General features: G+C 36.3%; 1 protein-coding gene across 1 annotated transcript in view; it reads right to left on the bottom strand.

Annotated features, from left to right (window-relative positions):
• Nucleotides 1–21,698, bottom strand: part of LOC126811555 (palmitoleoyl-protein carboxylesterase NOTUM) — a 33,630-nt gene continuing 11,932 nt past the window's right edge. Inside the window, exons 2-12 of the mRNA XM_050537247.1 lie at nt 13,852–14,103; nt 8,281–8,333; nt 7,824–7,919; nt 4,575–4,635; nt 4,193–4,251; nt 3,673–3,775; nt 2,937–3,125; nt 1,043–1,140; nt 589–755; nt 358–405; nt 1–39 (exon numbers count right to left, since the gene is read on the bottom strand). Coding sequence (XP_050393204.1) covers nt 598–755; nt 1,043–1,140; nt 2,937–3,125; nt 3,673–3,775; nt 4,193–4,251; nt 4,575–4,635; nt 7,824–7,919; nt 8,281–8,333; nt 13,852–14,096 — 1,062 coding nt within the window. The 5' untranslated portion in view covers nt 14,097–14,103 and the 3' untranslated portion in view covers nt 1–39; nt 358–405; nt 589–597. The remainder of the gene's footprint in view (nt 40–357; nt 406–588; nt 756–1,042; nt 1,141–2,936; nt 3,126–3,672; nt 3,776–4,192; nt 4,252–4,574; nt 4,636–7,823; nt 7,920–8,280; nt 8,334–13,851; nt 14,104–21,698) is intronic.

A 21,698-nucleotide genomic window follows, 5' to 3' on the forward strand; every position in this document is an offset into this window, starting at 1 on the left:
GCCAGTGTCTCGCCTTGTATTGTCATAGTATGCCATTCACTGAAATTAACAATGATTAATGTCAGCATTTCTTGTCTCATATTTGTAATTTGACAAAACCGTTAATACAGGTAGATGTTTAAACCAATCGAATTCCACAGACATATAGTATATGAATGTTTTCATTTCATTTTCACTCAGCAATCTGAGTCAATTTCTTCGTCAGTGTATCATTTATGACCACACCAAGGAGAACGTATAATTGCGGATGGTGCTGAAAGCAGATTTTTTTTATTATTGTATTTTCACCCAAGACTGACGAAACAGATTTTGAAATCTATGTTGCAAAACGAAAATGGGACTGGTAGTCCTTCTTACCTTTTCATAAGAATATCATGAGACACGCAAGCTGATGCAAACACGGCTCTGAAAATAAATGTAGGCATATATTACTTAGCTGATCATATAACTTTTACATTCTAGTAATCAATATATTTGTTAGAGCACTCTATTTTGTAAATGTCATATCAAATCAACATGTATATGAGTTGGTTTTGTATGTTATTATTTTAGAGAATGTACAGGATTACCAGAAAATGAATTAAGTACCCAGGTGACTCACGATGCATTCTGCAAGCTCATCTTCACCTCTTCTCCTAGACGTAATAAATACTGCCACTGATCATTGCCTAGATCTGATCTACCAAAACCACTAAATACATTATCCACTTTAATCTGAGCTGCATCATAGAGATTCTGAATAATATACACTGGAGCTGCAACGATAAAAAGACATAGGGCATGTTTTAGAAAAGGTTACCCAGGCAGCAAAATGAAGGACGCAGATACTGAAGTTTATTATTGTGATTCAAAGAAATGTAGGTTGGAGTTTTGTTTTAGCGATACTTTCAGCATCTTAAGTATTACACGAAAGTGTTGACCGAGTCTTCGCAATACTGCCATTGTCATGACTTTCACAAAACCAGACATTATGATGCTTATACGTATATTTTGTATCTGAATTGATGTGGAACAAGTGAAGTAGAATGACGTTAACACTTACTTTTTATAGAAGGATAAATACGATGCCCAAAATAACATCTCCATATCTCTGTTGGATATTTATTAACACACGCAGGAGGTAGTCTCGGATCCCATACACTAAAAAATCAAAGTCAGAATTGTCATAAACTGAACACATAACTGTAACAGATTCTTGGAAATCTTCTCTAATGTATACTATTCAAAAAAAGTAGGGGATATTTGATTTTTAAGTGTTATTAAAGTCACCTAATGAAACTGACGAAGAAACAAATGACAAAATGAAATGAAGTTCACATTCATCGATTTATTCCAAATGATCGTTAGACTAAGTAAGGCACAGACTGACCAATTTAAGGGTAAAATGATACCCGGGGTCAAACAGCAAAGTTACCACAGCATCACAACCAAGTCAGTAACGGGTAAATCCTCCTCTGTTTGCCAAACAAGCATTGATCCGACGTGGCATACTCCTAATGAGACGTCTAAGGTCATTTTGGTCCAGATTGTCCCATTCCTGTTGCAACGCAGCAGCAAGTTCTTGGACATTGGCAGGACGTTGTTGACGTTGACGTAACCTCTGTCCAAGCATGTCCCAGACATGCTCGATGGGGGAGAGGTCGGGATTCAGTGCTGGCCAAGGTAATGTGGTGATGTTCTGTTGTTGGAGGTAACCTGTAACGATCCTGGCCCTGTGACATCTTGCGTTGTCATCCTGGAAGATGAAACGGCGGCCATGACGTCGTGCGAACGGCACAACGTGGACTGCCAAGATGTTGTCCCGGTAGTACTGGCCTGTAACACGCCCTGCAACAACATGTAAAGCCGTTCTTCCAGCAACAGTGATGCCTCCCCACACCATAACAGAACCACCCCCAAATCGATCATGTCTGATGACGTTAACGTCTTGGAAGCGCTCGTTTCGACGACGCCACACCCTCCTACGTCTGTCCAAAATATCAACAGTGAACCTTGACTCATCTGAAAACATCACATTGCTCCAGCGTCGATTATCCCAGTGTTGACGATCCCTACACCAACGACGTCTTGCCTGAATGTGATGATCTCTCAAACAAGGGATCACGCGAGGACGTCGGGCGCGAAGGTGACCCCTATGCAGTCGATTCCGAATCGTCTGGCCACTCACTCTCACACCAGTGTCTGTTTGAAGACGAGCGCTGATCTGATTTGCTGTGATGACACGATTTCTCAAGCCCAAGGTACGGATAAATCGATCCTGGGCTTGAGTTGTCGCCCTTGGTCGACCTGAGCGTGGTCTGTCCTGTACAGATTGTGTATCACGGTATCTGGACCATAGCCTGCTTATGACAGACTGAGAAACATTCATCGTCTGCGCCACAACCGCCTGTGTTGTGCCGATCTGTAGCATGCCAAGGGCACGTAACCTTTCATTTTGGGTAAGCCGACGCATATCAAGATTTGTTTTCTGGTCACTAAAACAATTAAACTGATGTTTCCACCCTGGAATTCAATGCCACAATGACTGTAACATTCAAAGTCAGAGTCGTGCAAATCTTGGGTTGGACCCCCATGATGATCCCAAGCATCACCTGCATTCCATGCGGTAGCTATTGGTGCGTTTGGGCGTCACATGTAACTGGAAATGTTTCTTCTGTTAGGTTCTATTGTGACTTTTTTCGTAGTCATTTGCATATTTTAGTATTATGCCCCCAAAATCAAATATCCCCTACTTTTTTTGAATAGTATATTAATATTCAGTTCTTTGGTTTGTGAATCATTTGACAATTATGTGCTCTTTCTAATTACATTTTACAAGTTATACCGAAACGACTGTGTGCATTTTGAAACTGAAACTGATACGGAAAGGTCAGGTGGATCACAGCGGAACTCGATCCGTTTCAGGTAATAAGCCGAACAAAGATTATGTTACTTACTCTACACCCTTGCTGATACCAACTGTAGGAGGACAGGTATAGGCATCTCTACAATGTCTAGGTTTAAACGGTTCATTATCCATAAACCATCCAGCATCAACAACACCACGCACTTCAACTCTAGAAGCACTTTGTTTAACCTGTTCAGCTACTCGGTCTAGATTAATTAACACACCTGTACCACCAGCACTAAAATACACATTATAGCATATAACTACTCAAAGGCTATGGATTTGAAGCCGTGAAGCGATGGGACTGAGGGTGGGGCTTTGTACACACAACAAATACGTCTACCGAAGCAGAGTTTTAGTAAACGGAAAGATCTTGCAATTTCCTTATAAGACACTTACGTTTTGGTGCAAAATATAAAATACAACAGAAATTTGTTATGTCAAGGGTCTAAAAAGCCTCCTTGCACTCCCCTGCCCACCAACAATTGGTTAAGATTGGGGAATCGATATTCCAGTATCCAAATGACCTTGAAGGTGGGTGGGCAGGAAACCATTTCTCATGAACCTGACAATGACTTATAATTTCATCATTTGACATCATCTACACACAAGAATGTCAGTTCGTGCTGTGCTGAACGTGCGAGTGTTACTGTAAATAGTCTATGTCGACTTTTAGTCATGAAATGGTAAATAACAATTTATCACAATGTGTGGTTAGAAAGATGATTCTGGTTCTAATAGCGAATTGTTTGATGTTTATTGCTAAGTGATCTGTAGAACCTGACCTGCTTCCTACTAATAACATTTTCTTGGCATTTCTTAAACCTTTCTTTAACAACTCTTTTATAACTTCTTCCAGTATTAATGAACCCATGAACGAAAATTCACCTGTAAAGACAATGGAATGTAACATTTAATATCAATTGGCTTGAACTGGGAGTATAAATGCTTTATTCTCCAGGGTCTGAATGAAGCTGTGTATGGAGGTCATTATCCACTTTTCAAGAGGCGTTGCCACATGATTTGTTATCTAGATAAACATTGCGCATATAGACCAACGTGTGGAATACACAAATACAAAATGTCAACATTTCTATTCTTCTTTACTGCACATTAAAGCCCATTTAGTGCTATTACTGCAATTTGGAATTCTTTGTTGAGGGTGGTCTTCGTGACGAAGCATCTATAAATCGTGCATTTTACTTTGACAGTTAAAGGTTCTCACGGCCTTCTATATCGAATCTTTCCATGTCAATATTTTGCATATGGAGGAAAATATGACTATAACAATTGACATATACGTACTTTTAGAGGATGAATTTCTGGTCCCACTCCAGGAATCGCTGGAACAGTATGGAACGATTCTAGAATATAAAAGTGTATGTTTAAATTCGGCGAGTTTTATTGCGCTGTGATCCAATATTTGGATAATCATGGCACAACAATAAACTTCCTTTGGTAGCAAAATATATAACCTGTTATAAAAAAAAAGACTACATTTTGAGAATTTATGTTTAGGAAACAGTTGTCCTTTCGAAAGGTGCATTAGCCTTTTCTTTTTAATCTCTTGGTGAAATGCTCAAAGGATAAATTCAGCTACTGGATAAAGAGTGCGAATTGTACAGAACATAATAGATTTTGTTCGTGGATTTTCCCCAAAACTAATGAGTAGCAGGAAGGTACTTACACCATGTTGGCGTGAAAATAGTAAGGATTATCTTCTGGATTCCATGACAGAATTCCACTTCCTGTAAACAAAAAAGTCCAGAATTCACAAAGCAGTAGCCCATATTAACTATTAAGTTTATTCTAATGGTTACAACCTGATCCGGGAACGGTGGCTAACGACTAGATCGACCAATCCCGGTTCGAAGCCCAAGCAAAGACTACGGGTTCCAAATTTGTAAAAGTCATTTGGATGGTACAAAAGATCGGGTAAATGACCCTTTACATAAAGAAATTCGAAAACGAGTAGGTCAATACGTATACAGTGTACTACAAATTTTAGGGGTCTTTAGCTGTGGGAGGAAACCGGAGGAGTCTGAGAAACCTATATTCCATGTCACATTCACGCTTGGGATCGAAACCACGCCACTTGACTGGATGCCATATTTTGTGATCTAAAGCGCACACATTAGACCAATCGACCACCCAAATGGCGACAAGAAGGGAACAAAACCTTAACCTCTTTACGGAGATGATCGATAAAGACTGTTGCGGTAGTTCATGGATGGAGCTTTTAGATACCAACATAGTTTAGCGGAGTAATACTCTCTTCGGTCGGATATAACAGAGCGATTCTTCAATTCTTTAATATACCGGAACATAAATATACTGATATCGTCTTACGGTACTGGCAGACCAGTTACTGTATTTAGTAAGGTATCCAAACAAGTGACTGCCTTCAATGTACAAAGGGGATCACGTGGCTAAGTGGGTAAGACGCTGGCTCGCTAGCCTGGAGGTCGGGTTTTCGATCCCTGCATTGGCCGAGAAAGTTCATCCAGATTTTCCGGCGTGGTTTCCCCTTGTCAGTGATGCAGGACGGAGGGCCTGACAAGAACAGCTGTCTAGTCGTTCGCATGGGACGAAAAACCGAGGTCCCGTATACATATTGGCGGGCACGTAAAAGATCCCTTGGCAGTTGGAATTCTATATAAGAGTAGGCCGTAGTGCCGCTGCCCGGGCAAAATTTCCCTCATAGCACACTGTATGGCGTATGCCCGTCTTTATTAGCCCAGTTTAGGACGTTAAACCCAATTTCATTTCATTTCAATGAACAAATTTTGTTATATTTAAGGAAAATCAGATAATAGGATAAAAGTAAATGTTGTAATTAAAACTGACATGTCGATAGATGAACAATGTATAAAGGATTAAACAATATAATAAATCAACAAAAACAATAGATGGGATTAATGTCGTTAACCAATAACGGCTTGAAAAGTGAAGACAGACTAACGAATTACTATAATCCTTGAGTGGCATTTAGCGATTGAACACATTAAAAACACAACACAGTTTATATGGAAATACAATCACTGGTTCATAAGTATAGCACGACGTTTCGACAAGTATTCTCTTATCGTTATCAAGCACAAATGATGTGGAAATACAATCACTGGTTTATAAGTATAGCACGACGTTTCGACAAGTATTCTCTTATCGTTATCAAGCACAAATCTGGTTTATAAGTATAGCACGACGTTTCGACAAGTATTCTCTTATCGTTATCAAGCACAAATTTGTGCTTGATAACGATAAGAGAATACTTGTCGAAACGTCGTGCTATACTTATAAACCAGTGATTGTATTTCCATATAAACTGTGTTGTGTTTTTAACGAATTACTAGCCAGTTGATCTTAAAGTGGTTAATTTAAGATACATTAATTATATTAGTGATTGGCAGATTATCACACCATTATAATAGTAACTGAGCCAATTTTATTTGTCAAATCGCCAATTAAATTCAGTTATATTAAGATTCCGTACATTGTTGTCGCGTGGCAGATCTGGCTTATCCTTTTTTTCCTTGACGCGTGAACATTTCACCAACATTCTTTGATTTATTTTTAAGTTTGTATAATATAACGCATCGGCGTTGATATTTTTTTTTCATCGAGACAAATGAATTCTGTCAAGTCAAGAAGAATGTCTTTAATGTTGTAAAGCTCAACCATATAAATGTCATTTTTTGTCAAACCAACCCTTATAACATTATAATTAGTTCACAAAGAATCCGGTTAATATGTATGTAGGTATATACGGTATCCAAAAAGAAACCGATCAAGATTAAAATAGATTGGTATTAATCGTTATAATTATAGAATCGTTTTTAGAAGTATAACGTGAAGTGGTAGACATCGTCCTCTAATTAAAAGAGTTGGTTTCATATTATGTCACTGAGGTTATAGATAATAATGGGGACGAGTTTCAACTTTTGAGTAAGAATTGTTCACAACAACGTAATTTGTGAATGGCTTAAGTATCTTTTAATTGCAATCTGATTAAAATACATAACTATATTTCGTTTTTTTTTATTCTTTCGATGGTCTCTTAGCTACATGAAGATCTGACCAGTTGTAGTGGGAGGTCGCGTCAGAGGTCATACGAGCGGCTTTTAACTCCATGACGTAAGACATTTGATTAACCAATCAGCGTTGATGTTTCTAGTGGGTTACCCACAGTTCTGTGCAACTCACGCCAACGACTCCATGTAACAGACCATTTCATTGACTAATCACTATATCATCCAGACCGCGGGTTATATAACAACTCTTCCAGATCCTAATGTAGTAAAGGCAAGTAAAACAAAGTGTTGAACTATAAAAATACGAAAAGATGACAGGTTCAGGTAGCTGACCGTTGTGTTTTAATGAATACATTCGAGCTAATGTTTTACGTTGTTGTGAAGGAGTTTACCATCAGCTAACACATTTTGGATTGTCTGTGCTGTTCTGTATTTTCATTGGGTAGTTGCTAAACTGACGGTCTATGAAAAATACAACCCCTTAATTATTATAAACGGTTAGATATAGCTAAAGCCCTTTCTGACAGGGAGCCACGGTGGCTATAGGCGTGTAAGACGTTGGCTCGCTAACCTGGAGGTCGGGTGTTTGATCCCTGCATTGGACCGAGCAATTCATAGTCGTTCGGATGGGACGATAAACCGAGGTCCCGTGTACACATTTACGTGCACGTAAAACATCCTTGGCAGTTGGAATTAGATATAAGAGTAGGCCGTAGTTCCGCTGTTCGGGAAAAATTCCCCTCATAACACACTGTATGGCGTATGCCCGTTTTCATTTGCCCGGTCAGGAGCAGAACAGTAGGACGTTAAATCCCATTTCATATCATATATTTAGATTTATATGACCACATGCCATAACAACAAGTTTTAAATGCTAATTTTAATCATAGTTCACGTCATTTTACCTTTCCGATGACGCGGCCATCCCCTGGAACTCATATAATCATGCATTATTCTTAACCTCTCTGAACAGCTGACCTGGTCAAAACAATACCATCCACCTGATAAAATAAACATAAATATATACATAGGTCAATTAGAAAGTTGTTTGGACTTTTAGCTATTATTTCTTATCTACATCAAAGGCGACCGACACAAATTTTGGCACGACTGATGTACTTGTTGTCTGGCAAGCGAAGACCGCCGATCTCCTTACCATATTGTGTTCAAAGTTGCCCAAGAGCTTGTTTATTAATCTATTAATCGTAACTAATTGAAACTGTGTGCTATGCCATTCATTTACGGAAAATCAAAGGCGGTGTGGTGTGTCTGTAAGGTGGGCTCTGTGAATAACGATGCGATTATACGGGCCTTCAGGTTAATAAGATGAAATCCAGTATGCGCGTTAGTGAAGAAATTTACCTTCTAAGAAAACTATCCACTTTGAGCTGCCATGTGATTTACGTATATAATAACTGTAAAGAAGAAAAAAAGGAAACTGATAAAAGATACAGGATAGGATTAAAATTCTTTCTTGTAACAAGTTTATAATTTTTCTATTGAACTTGGAACAAATTAATAATAACAAGTGTTAATCAAATCTTATAGTAAATCATAACTAAATCGTATTTAGTAACAACAAAAAAAAGAGCACTTAAGGAGTGTTTTATTTTTTTTTTTATTTTTATATCATCTATAATTCAAAACTCTCGGGGTGTCGATAGTCAACAATTTCTCAAGTTCACTTGCCGGGGTGTCGGATCAAAGGTAACAACTTCAAAGAATACGAAACGACATTCCGCTGTAATCTTCGCGTGTTAGACTCTTTATTTGGCACATTATCCTGACAAGAGTATGTTAAAAACACGTCAATTAGACAACATAAAATATTAACCGAAAGTTCGGCGCCAAACTCTTCATTAGATGTTTTGAAAGTGAGTGTATTTTATATGTCTTAATAAAACTATCTCCTTGCACCTCAATCTTCACCTTCCTCTATATGTTTTATCTTTATAAATATGTATCTAGATTAGTTTTTATCCCAAAATAAATTTTATTTTCAAAACAAATGTGAAACTATTTGACTTTTATTTATTCGAACGGGATTTTAATGTCAGAAAACTGTACATTTAAGAATATCAATGATATTTTAATCCTTTATTTGAATATATTTGTAGTTTCATTGTCGTCAGAAATATAATCACTCGATAAAAATATATAAAATTCAGCAATTTTGGTTAGGCACATAAGCAGGGCCGGTTTTCGCACATTTGACTACTTTTCCCAAATTGGACATCGCGCTAATACGGGGCCCAGCAGCTCACCAACTTAAAACATTTCCAGGCAATCTGACAACAGGGCTATCAGGTGTGGCTATTTTTAGGTATTAATCAATTACTGATTGTGAAGTAAAGCATAGTTGGCCTTAAATATGAACACATATAAGAACAGTTAAGAGTTATTCATATCTTGCAATGTATTCATATCCTGTAACTTCGGGCCTCCCAAACTGTGCATCGCATTTTCTACAACCGGTTCTGCACATAAGCTGACTGCAGATTGCCTTACCACGCCAATTGCAAGAGGGGCGTAATAACAACCATGGGCCACATACGCCTATCGACAGCTGCGATTTCATAATTTACTGGTGTTTTTTGTCGGATAAGTCAAATAATTTTGTTAATCATAAGGTGAAAACAAAATAATCAAGAGGCATAGACGTAAAATTTATTACCGGAAACCGTTTTCCTTTTTTGAAAAAATCTAATAATATTACCGGTATATGACTTCGTTACCAAAACCTATTTAAATTTCGTAATGGAGTCTTTGACCATTGGGATTTTTTATCAATGTGCATATTACTGTAGAAATTATACTTGAAAATCGGTAGGAATTGTCTTTTTAAATGTGAACGTGTCTAATCCCTATTTATGTATTTTTATACCAAAATATGTCATATATATTATAATTAACTCTCTATATATCACGATATTAAAGTCTTTATGCTAAATACTTTTCATGTGATGTCATTTTAATGTCAATAAATGCTTAAGGTTGTGTATAAATTCGTTTAAAATCAAAAATAGACTTAAAGCTGCAATTTCATATTTTTAAGTTATATTTTTAAAATTTATTAAAATAAAGCCTTAAAATAGATGGTATCTATAAACAGTCCTACCTTGTTAAAGAATAATTCTTTAATTCACTATTGCCAGTTGAGAAATTGGCAAAAATATCATTTTCATCTTCATAACCAACGTTTGAAGTTAACTACTCCATGGTGGAGAATAGAAAACAAGAGAGGTAATTGGGAAGTAAATGTGTTATTATTTCCGGTGTAAATGAGTTTTAAGTGTGAGAATGACACCTATGATCGTATAATAGTGAGTTGACAACCTATTGAGCAAAAGACATAGAAATAATTATGTTTTGACTTTCTTAGAAAATATGAAATTGTAACTTTAAGATTGCCCCGTGGGATGCCTACTTATTTAAAAGATGAAGATATAATTGAAATGCTAGTAATCCTGATAAACATCAATTGACTATATTGAATCAATGGGTAATAAATGATACATTATCATGATAAAATCTTGTTGTTTCGTGTGTATTTTTATAGATTGCAAATTTTGTGCACTTAGTTGGCAATGAATAAATTTGCGGGAGAGATGTGACCAAAGCTGTCTGTCAATGTCGAGGAATTTGGCCGTTTATACAAACGTCAATGTCACCGACAATAGACAACCGAACCATATTATGGAACGAAATATGCTTTTAATTAAATGAAGTATTAAATCCAATATAACATGCTTGTAAAATTTGATACGCCGACATTCAATATGCATGTGTAGGAGGGATGGCCTGGCAAGGGCAGGGACTAATCGTTTGGATGGGACGAAAACCCAAAGTTTATCTGTTGGCATGCACGTAAAATAACCATTGACAGTAGAAATTCGGAATAGGCTGTAGCGACGCTGCCAGGGCAAAATAGCACATTGTTCTTCATTAGCTCAGTCGGTGCAGAAAATTAGGACTTTAAACCTGATTTCATTTCATTTCAATTTGGAATTGCAATTTTGGACGCGTTTTGCTTAGCTATCTTTCCGTTATTATTTACATTATAGAATTCGCGGTAAAGTAATGGATGTTTTGATATTGTAAGCCCGTAGATTGTCATCTGCTAAATTATCAATCATGAATGGAATTACTATAAACATTATATTCCAGATAATTTACTATGCCTGATAAAATCTGTTGATGTCATACACCATTATTGCACTAAACTTTCACATTTCTAACAACAGATTATTGTTTAATCATTCTATATTTAACACGTTAATCGTTCATAATTTTTATTATCTGAATCAAATCTATTATAATCATACATCGGTACCTTTCATTCTAGAACAAGATATTGTGACATTTGGTGAACAACACAAGATAAAGCTTTGCTGTTTTTAATAGCTTAGTTTATATGACAAACTTACAAAATAACCAAAAAATTCGGATTAGAATGCCAATTAGAACTGCGGTGGGGCCCAAGGCAAAGGTTGAGTCTCGGGTACCCACCCACGATTCTTTTGGTGAAATCTCCCCTCGATTATGGCATTTAACAATCAAAAATATCATAAAATGTTTTGTTATCTAGTTTTTGCGCCACAATGGGATGAATGAAGTATTTTACATATTGGATTAACCTTTTTTATGGGCATTTTCGATCTTAATGATCAATCCTGACCACTTTTATTCCAACATTAATTATCAAGTATAATTATCTAATTAAATAAATTTCCAGCACTTTAATTTAGTGAAACCTCTAATCTGTATCGTTTATATTGCCACTTTTATTAGCCCATTAATGTATAAAATTAAAATTTAAAATTCAGTATACCCTCGTTATTTCTGATAACCTTCGCTCGCCAATAGATAGCAGTTAATTTCTTTCTAAGGGTTATCGCTTCGAGCTACGTATCGGTACCTTTTATGCTAACAACTTATTGACGAGTGTTCGTAAACAAATTACTACAAGTGCATGTTAGGTGTTCCTTTTCAAAGAGCTAAACGAATTAAGTGGCTTTTAATGTTCGACTTTTAAATAGATGGCGTTTACATAAGGGCTAATCACTGGCGATATTTCCGTATATTGATAACCTCACACTAAGCGCGCTCTTTTGAAGAATTGACCCAGGTGACAGATAGCTTATTTCTACTTGTCTATATATTTGTATAAATGAAGGATTAGATAAAAGTTTAATGTGAAGTAGATGTTTAAGGTAATTTAACATCTGGTATTAGGAAGAGATATTTTTAAAAAAAAAGGAAAATATTAATGATAAGCAGAATGCATGACCGCTGAAAGCTGCGGATAGCTATTTCCGGTTGATATAAAGCTTCATAAAGTTCAAATATTAAATAAATATCAAGCTATATGAACATGTATAAAGAGTTATGGTAGCTCATTATGAAAAAAATAAGTATAACCTGCTTCGGACATGCTACTTGTCGCTACTCGTAGTCATAATTGCTTTGGATTCCTTGATTTTTCCCAAGTTTCCATTTTATTCAATCTTTTCGATTATATGTTCACACCCCTTTAAATTGCGGTCAGAACACTGTTGTGTGCGATACACCTTCGGTGGTGTGGACATTAAATCTTACGATTCTAACAGAACCTAACAATTATCTTATGCAATTTTAGTCGCCCAATCTTTACAGTTTAGCGGGGTTGGATGGCCGAATGGTTAGCGCGCGATGTATCATAATATCTGTCAAGGAGTCAACTGACGTGGTTTCGAATCCCCGGTTGTTCGTGACAAGAAGTTGGGTCGCCTGTCCAACCTCGTGGGTTACAACGTATGTCTTAGAAAACACTTAGCCGTAAATGAAAATGTTTCTAATATCGATGCTGTGAATGTTTGAATCAACAACAGTATATATTATAATATGTTCGCTCGTCTTGTCGATTCTAATTTCTAAATATTAAAATTGGTCTGTATGATGATAAAAGAATATAGGTTTATGAAGAAACTTGGTAATATGTTAAACTTGTTTGATAATAGCGCCTCTGTCCGAACGGGATATTAACGGTGACGTTTGACGTTACCTTCATCTAAGGCAGGTGCAAGACAGACCGCCTTTGATCTTTACCATAACTCCACGCTTTGAACTTGCCGACAAATAAACCCCCCGATATCGAAGGTAAAGCAAAAGTGTTGATTTGTGCTATAAATATTATGTTCATATTCGACGGTTTAATTAACTAATTAAATATCTACACTAATTAAAGCTGCCGTTTGATGTTCTATTTTTTTTAGGAAACTGTCTTTTGTCTCTTGTCAATAAAATGACGATTAAAGGCAATGTGGAAATTTGTCTTAATATCTTCAGTATGGTAAATCACATTTCCGTTTATTTCTTTCAAGAAATTCACTTTCAAAGGCCACGGTGTATAAAAGAGACGACTGACCCTTGATATTGAAACAAACTCTTTATTGGAAAATATTGTTCCTTGGGGATTCCTTTGGTGCAACAAGCCACTGTTTTTTGATTCAACATTGTTGCTGTGTATCAAAGTCTTTTTGCTCGCATTTGTTAAAAGCTTTAACTACTTTCGAATACCAATAATCGCCCGGTATTATCTTTTTGATGCTTTCAAATATACCATGGAGACAGTTAGAGCTACACGATTGTCAGACGCACCATTTTTTTTTTAAAACATACGTTTTATCTATCTTTATCTAAGTTAAAAAGAAAATTAATCGACTACGTGCTTTTGTGTGGTGATGTATAATGCCAGAAGAATAAATGTTTGAAACTCAGAAACTGATACACCTTTCGTTTCAATAATTAACCCTAACTTTAATAACTCTTGATCGTGATGGCATACCGCGTGATAATACGCTTATTTGGTGTTGTAAAACTTCAAACGACCGTATGAAAATATCGACCTTCCGTAATTACCGTAGATTAAAAATAGAAGGGAAAAATACTTACCCAGCTGGGCTTCCGTCATTACATGTCGCCGAACTATGACGGAGGAGTTTTCGCCGTAACTTGGGAACTTCTGTAACTCCGCAACTGTGTGTGGTTAATGCTATATGTCGTAATAATAATTGTCCTTGGCTGCCCAATTGGTTTAATTTATCTGTATTTAATATAATGTCGTTTCTGCCACGAGTTATTTGCCCGGCAATAATCAGCACCATGTATAACCCAACTACAACACTTAAAACTTCCATCGTCTAGCTGAAATGAACACCAAAGCTTTTATGAATCTTTTTCATAAAACAAATAGGTATAAGTAACAAGATAAGTTTTCAATGCAGTCTATACGTAAATCCATTGGCGGAGTGATTTCTTTGATGGAATGTTTCCGTTGAAAACAGGTCGGCATCATTTTGGCCACAAAGATAGCTTAAAAGATAAAGCGGTAAAGATCAAAGAAACTATGGACCCAAATGGAAACCAAATCTCTGTGAATCTAAGAAAGAGTGAAAAACGGTGAGACTAATGGAAAACTTTACAGATTGGAAATTCGTGTTATGTCTAAGACGTCTTTTTGTACTTCATAGTGCCCTTTGATTGTCGATCCTGCTAAAAGGATCAATGATTCTAAGATATGATTTGGCAAAGACTTTATTTGATTACAAACACAAGAAAACCTGTCTTAATCAACCGCGTGCCTTATTGGCTACAATTAAAGGATTTATATATACATATACAACTACATATATCTATATACAAAACAAACACATCGTATTATATACATGAAGGGTCATGTTCTTTCAAACACCCCACGTGTTCTTTAACTCAAGGCTTTATTGTCATATGATTACATCATATTAACGGAAGCTACTTTTTAAAAAAATCTAAACATGTCTATCATTTTTTAGGATAAAAGCCAATAAAATTAAACGATATTTAAACGGGTGATTCGTAAACTAGAGATAAAAGTTAAACATCTTTAACCTTGTCTTTTTACGTAAGAAGTTATGAATGAAAGGGATGGGTAAATGTACCAGACACGGATATTTAACCGACCCCGTGTCCAGTTAATTACCTTGATATTAACGAGAGTTGTATGTTGAGAATATATTAAAAATAATAACTAAGATGAAGGATGGGAAGCAGTTGGGGTTTAAGCCCGCTCCAATTCTTAAAGCCCAAATATTTTTTGCTCTCCCGTACATAAAGTAGCTAAGTCTCTAACTCAATATCATCCAAAATCTTCAACATTGAAAACACAAATTATTTGTCAATTTAAATCAACATTGATCCTGTGATCTCACCGAGAAAAGATGGGCTTCTGATATCCAATATTTAAGACAAAATAACATTTTGCCATTGGTACACGAATCGTGTACCATAATGCGTTTCAGCCCCAGATCTAGCAAGAGACTCGAGGAACGAGGCTAGACATATTGCACCAAACCAAACGGCGTATGTAGACTGGAATAACCAGGCGCTAGAAATTTGCATTCGATTGAGACTGCGGGCTTATTTCGCGGAATATAACTGATTTGAAATCAGAGTAAAAACGGAAACCATTGAATGTATATCAGTTTATATACATTCATATTACAGTATTATATGAGTTGAGACCCACTTGTGTCAATTTCTAGGTCCCAAATGTTAGCGATTTAGCTCCTTTAATATACAGAAAGTAAAATGTTAAGCACCCCCTGTATTTTTTACGTTTACACAGTTTTGGGATTTTAATTATGATTCTGATAAGAATTCCAGGATGCCGTATTTAAGCCAGAAATAAATTCACAATAACTATGGAGGTGGAGAGTCAGTAACACAATTCAACATCGTCATTGATAATAACCCACCACGTGTCCCGATGACCGCTTTTCTCCAAAACGATGCTGTGGCGACCCTGCCTTGGCCTATAATGAGTCCTGACCTCAACCCGTTAGAGCATGCTTGGAAAATCTTGAGAAAGCACGAGATGCCAAGGTTTTTAATCTTAACCCCAATAAAATCAGTTAGCACATATTTAACATTTGTGGGATTAAACTCCGTGGCCGAAACGTCGGTCTGCCAATTTTGATTGGACTATGTATTACTATTATTAAAGTCATTTTATTGAGTTACATTGTAATAAGACTGTTTAAATTAAATTCACCCGAAGAACTGTAACTGCAATTCCTGTAGCAATGTTTAGTTGTATTAACCATTACTACACTTCGTACGGTAAAGCAATATTTCTAATTACTGTAGTTGTCTTCCCCATGGCCCGGTTTCTGGGTTGACGCGCAGGTAAGATAAAAAGAAAAAGAAACCACGTTTTCTACACATGCTGTTGCAAGTCCATACAATCACCCTTAGCTTCCAGCTCCTAATTTCTCTTATTGTCACTCGGATTCACATGAACTACAGACATCCGAAAAGCCCACGCATCAATGCCCGTTTAAACAAGCCAATAGTAAGGCTGGTGTTCCCCGCCGCAATCCCAAAATGAATAGATGACACATATTACTTAATTGCACATTTATGTTTTTGAAACGTATCGAGCAATCAAACTGATTATCTATACTTAGTCTAAGCAGAAATGTTCACGATCGAACGCAGTCAGGGCTTTGAAGTACCTTGTACTAAGTTTCATCACTCTTCATAAGTTAGAATCAAAGTTATCTTGTCTCAAAGCATCGATCAATGAAAGTGCTTAGCTCTAGTTAGCTTTAGAGGAAAATTTTAATCATTGAACTCGGCCAAGACATTCATCTAATGAACATCTACACAAAGTTTAAACATTCTACTGCAATTACTAGCAGAGTTATGCTCCAAAGTCTTGACCAATCATCATGGAACTTAGTCAAGGTATTGATATAATGAATCTATACTCCTAGTTTCATCATTCTCACCCAATTAGATCTAAAGGTATGTGTTCCAAAGTCTCAACCAATAAAATTGCCCGTTTCTGCTTAGCCTAAGTGGAAAGGCGCATGATCGAACACTGTCAAAACATTCACCTAATAAACACCTACACCTACCTTAATTAAAAGAAGAGTTACTGTTTTCCAAAGTCTCGACCTATCAAATTGCTTATCATTCTGCTTACCCTGATAAGAAAATGCTTATTATACACCCAAGTGTTAGTGTTATCACTCTCACTTAAATTAGAAATTAAATTAGAACCAAAGGTGAACATTCTAGCTCAATTAGAAGGAAAGTTATTGTGTCCCAAAAAGTGTGACGGACACACAGACAGACAGGCGGACAGACCCATTTTAACAGTTCCCTTTTTTTCTTGGAAAGAAATGGCGGGGAACAATAACACAAGGCAGTTGTATGGGCGATTAGTTGGTCTGGGAACCTATACTATATATAGACCAATGGAAACAATTGCCCATCACGTCTATCAGTTATGGCAATGGTTATTCGCTTTAGTACTCTTCGTAAGCTTCGAGAATATGATCATGAGATGCGACATTAAAGGTTACCGGAACTGTTTAAATTCCATTAATTCTAGCTTTGTACATGTGTTTCAGAAATTAAGATCACGTGATTTATGTGTTCATAGACCTATTGGAAAGATGCTATTCTCATGAACCCAAAATCTAATAATATTTCCATCTTTCGTACAGTTAAGTAATACCGACAACACACTGAATGAGCCTAGACGATTAAAAAACTCTAAAAGGGTTTGAAAACTTTTCTTCCAAATCGTTCATTCACACTATTACCAATTTGATCAATGCATTCAGAGTCACGAATATAGTGAAGAAAAGGTACACCCAGTCTTATTGGTAATACCATGATTGAAGTCGGATTTCACTTTATCAATAAATACAATCCCCACGAAATTTAAAAAAAGGAAAAAAAAGGATAGTACTTATTGACCTATCAAGACATAACGCATATATACTTTTATCTACGTTTTTGACATATCTTGTTTAAGTCTGTATGCCAATATTCGCTCCATTACATGGCATCAAAGAGAAGAACTGTTTTTATATTTAATGCTTTTTATAGCAGCATACCTTTATTCTATATACCTATCTTTAGCTTCTCACATCTACCTTTGATTAGTTATAATTATCAACATCCTACAGGTAACGTGCGAACAGAAATAAACATACTAATATTTTATGGAGATTAATAAACTCTGTAATGGCCTTATCTTTGCTTAATTTCAGCTATTTTATTGGTAGCATCACGAAGAATATCGTTTTGAACTCATCCTTCTAACTATATATATTCACAACTCCATAATTACATAATTAATTGCAACGATAAAGATGTTTTCACAGAAATGAATAGTTTTATGTAGCCTTTATACACCCTGCTGTCAATTTTAACGCAGTGTGTAGATTTCATGTCATTTTAATAGCGATAATAGACAAATAAAACCGTCAAGTTCATCTTTAAGCTTTTACATTAGTAGTATTTCAATCATCTAGATGTTCTCAAAGTCATACTTCATGTAATATTAGGGGAGGTGTTAGTATGTTACATTGCTTAAATTACGACACGGGTTGAACAAGAGGCCGTCAGTTTACTGTATGACTATATTAAGTTTTAAGTTTATGATAATTCTTCAAACATATTCATCCTGATTTTTGGCATTGGGTTTCGTGATTAAATTACAGTACCAAAAACTGGCATTCCACAAAAATGTGCGAAGTTTACGTTTCTAACCAGATCATTTTAATTAACATTTATTAGTTAGTTTTATAAGAATTGATAATGAAGTGCATGCTGTCAAATGCATCTATGTTAATTTCGAAGAATTAATATTAGACTGCCCTGTAAATCACACCCCGGCTAAATTTTAAGATGGGTTAAAGTATAAAATTAATATTATAGGCTACTCAAAGCACATTTGTGCCAGCGCCTGTTGTACCGGGTGCCATTTCTATGGGTTGGCCATGGAAATGTACCAGGCGTTTGTCGATGATGCCTTGTTGGGCTAAATAGGCGATTAAAGATAAATGATCTGATCTGATTTTTTCTACGGCTAAATTGCTGGCTAGTTCAAATGTTTTTCTGCCGACATACTGCCCCTGTCACAGAATACTCTTGTATGGGATTGTTTCACGAGTCCCAAGGGGATAACCTATGGAAATTCACAATCGTACAACGTTCTTGGCAGAGATATCGCCCCAACATTGAGCTTTTTGAGTTCAGACGTTCAGGGATTGTTTTGCTTGTCCTAGGGAGAAACCCTATCGAAATTTAGAAGCACACAAATATTTTTAACAGGTTAACTGGCCGTCAGCGAAACCTTGTAAACGCTCTTCTTGTCAAAAGTTTTCACAATTATTTATTCGTACTTGCTGGGATTGTTTGGCTAATCACAAAGTGGAATATCAGTCGAAATTTGGAATCGCACAACAATTTGTTCGCAGAAGCACTGTCCTTGTTACCAAAACACTTGTAAGCGCACTGCTGGTGAGAGGTTTTCAGATTGTATCGAAGTCATTGCCTCTGAAAACTTGAAAGCCCCCCCCCCCCCAAATGCAAGTGGTAGGCATAAATTCGTTGTCCGCCAAAATGCTAGATTTTCATGGTGACAAGTCCCTCTGAGAGACTATTTCAGTAGATAGACGATTAACAAAATAAAGGTGCGCATTTAGAAAAAGAACAAATGATTTATAAAAGACTAATGTTAAATTTTATTTGTCTGCTTCTTTGATTTTCAAAAAGTGTACAAGGGCTTAAAGCCAAACATACTTATCTACTTCATTTACTTTAATATACTTGTACAGAGACAAAAGTTAAAGAATTCGTTAAAGAAAAAATACGGATAAGAGTAGCACTTGTCTAGAATTGAGTTAATGTTATTTGCACTTGTAGACAGTGTATTATTTGTACCGTCTTGTCGTTAAAACGGTTATGTCTGGTATTGTTCAGTATAGAAAGTTATAAAAAACAATTTAATGAAGTAGCACCAATGTGGAGTTATTATCAGGCACACTCATCTCTCAACAATAATGTAGCAAAATAGATTGAAGTTATTGAGCGGCTAATCTTTAAAGATCAAAAGGTTTAGTTAAGTAAATGATGATAGATCCACGGCTTGAACCATGTTTTTGATATGCCATCAAATGGAAGCAAAGTACTGCAACAGACGTCGAAATTTGCAAAACCCGATTGGAGATTTTGGCCTGGGATCAAAGTAAGTTGTTCGGTTGTCATACAACCTGCCAATGGGAAGAAAGGCAGCGTGTAAGGAACGTGGCGAAATCTTCTATAAAATATTGTTAATTCTAGAGTAAAGAGAGAGGTTATTTATCTAACAGTATGCCTCATTTCTTGTTCAACTAGCTCGATGATTTGTAGACCCCCAAGCCTCACGTAACGAATAAATATATAGAGGACTATTAAACATGAATAAAATCTAACTTGAGCTTTTTAAGAAACGTGAACACACTTTGATCATTTTTATTGTGACTTTATTGTGGTTCCAAATAAAGTTATTCTTAAAAATATGCCATGATTTAAGTCATGGTATAACGCCAACTTAAACTCGTCGCTTTATAAGTTTACAGGGATCTAATGACAAGGGTAATAACATGAATAAAATAGTTATTACACGGTTCTGTTCAGGGACTAGGTGACAGTGGATGTTTCACGAAGAAAAAGTTCCGGGGGGGGGGGGAACATAATCCCAATATGTATATCTGTTGGAGAGAGACGCGGTGACTCGGTGAATAATGTGGCTGGCCCACTAACCTGACAAGGGACAGAGACTTGTCGTTCGGATGGGACACAAACTCGTTGTCCTGCGAACACCCTGGCGTGCACGTAAAAGAACCCGTGACAGCTAGTATTCGAAATAAGAGTAGGCCGCAGCGCAGCTGTCCGATCAAAATATCCCCCATAGCACACTGTATGACGTATGTCTGTCGTCATTATCCCGGTTAGTACCGAAAAATGAGACGTTAAATCCCCTTTGGGCTGCACCCCTTCACTTAGCCCCTGGTTCCATTGAGGAATACAAACTCCGTCGAAAAAAAAGAAGAAAGGACAAGCAAGTAAATGAAATATAATCAAATGAACTTGTAATAAGGAAAGGGGATCAGTGATTGTAATCAAAGGCGATATGATATAAGATATAAGACAAATCAAACCAACAGACGAACCTTTCCGTACTGGTATAAAATAAACTTTAACCCGATATATTTAACCCGATATATTACGTAAAACAGTAAGAAATGGCAATTACAGGATCATATTTGTTCTAAGATAACACTATTCATTTGGTTAAAATAATAAAAAAATAATTGAAAAAAAATCTAATAGACCATTGGTAACTTACCTGTTCATAATAATCTCTTAAGTAATTTTGATCTTAGGGAAAAGTTTCTTGTCAGAAATTAGAATGAATCTTCCGAATTAACTATTAAGAAAAACACAACTAAATACCTCCAGAGAAATGTTCCAAACAGCTTTTACACAGAAAAAACACCTGCGTTATTTGTAGCGGCTAACATATTACCAATTTTTTAATTCATTCCATATTTGTAAAGTTTCAGTACTAAACGGTGCAATATTGAGGGCACGTGTTCGCGCTTTTCTAATGAACCCTTGCAGCCTGTTTCCACCATTTACGTCCGAATCAAACACTACATATAAGTAATCTGTTACTGTGTGTATTCTACCCTTCCTATACACAACACATCAACAAAGCATAAAACAGGTAACATAAAGTTGTGTATAAAATCGCTGTTCCTTGAACATAAAACGTCGTCAACTACAAAGTAAAAAGCCCCTCATATACACCATAAGTCTTGACTTAACCCAACTTACGGCCTAAGGCAAGGAGTTCTTATCAGCTTAATACGAAGAAGGATAATTTTCCGGTGATTTTACTGCGAAAGGTAGTATAG

The sequence above is a fragment of the Patella vulgata genome, chromosome 2 (genome assembly GCF_932274485.2).
Source record: "Patella vulgata chromosome 2, xgPatVulg1.2, whole genome shotgun sequence".
NCBI lineage: Eukaryota > Metazoa > Mollusca > Gastropoda > Patellidae > Patella > Patella vulgata.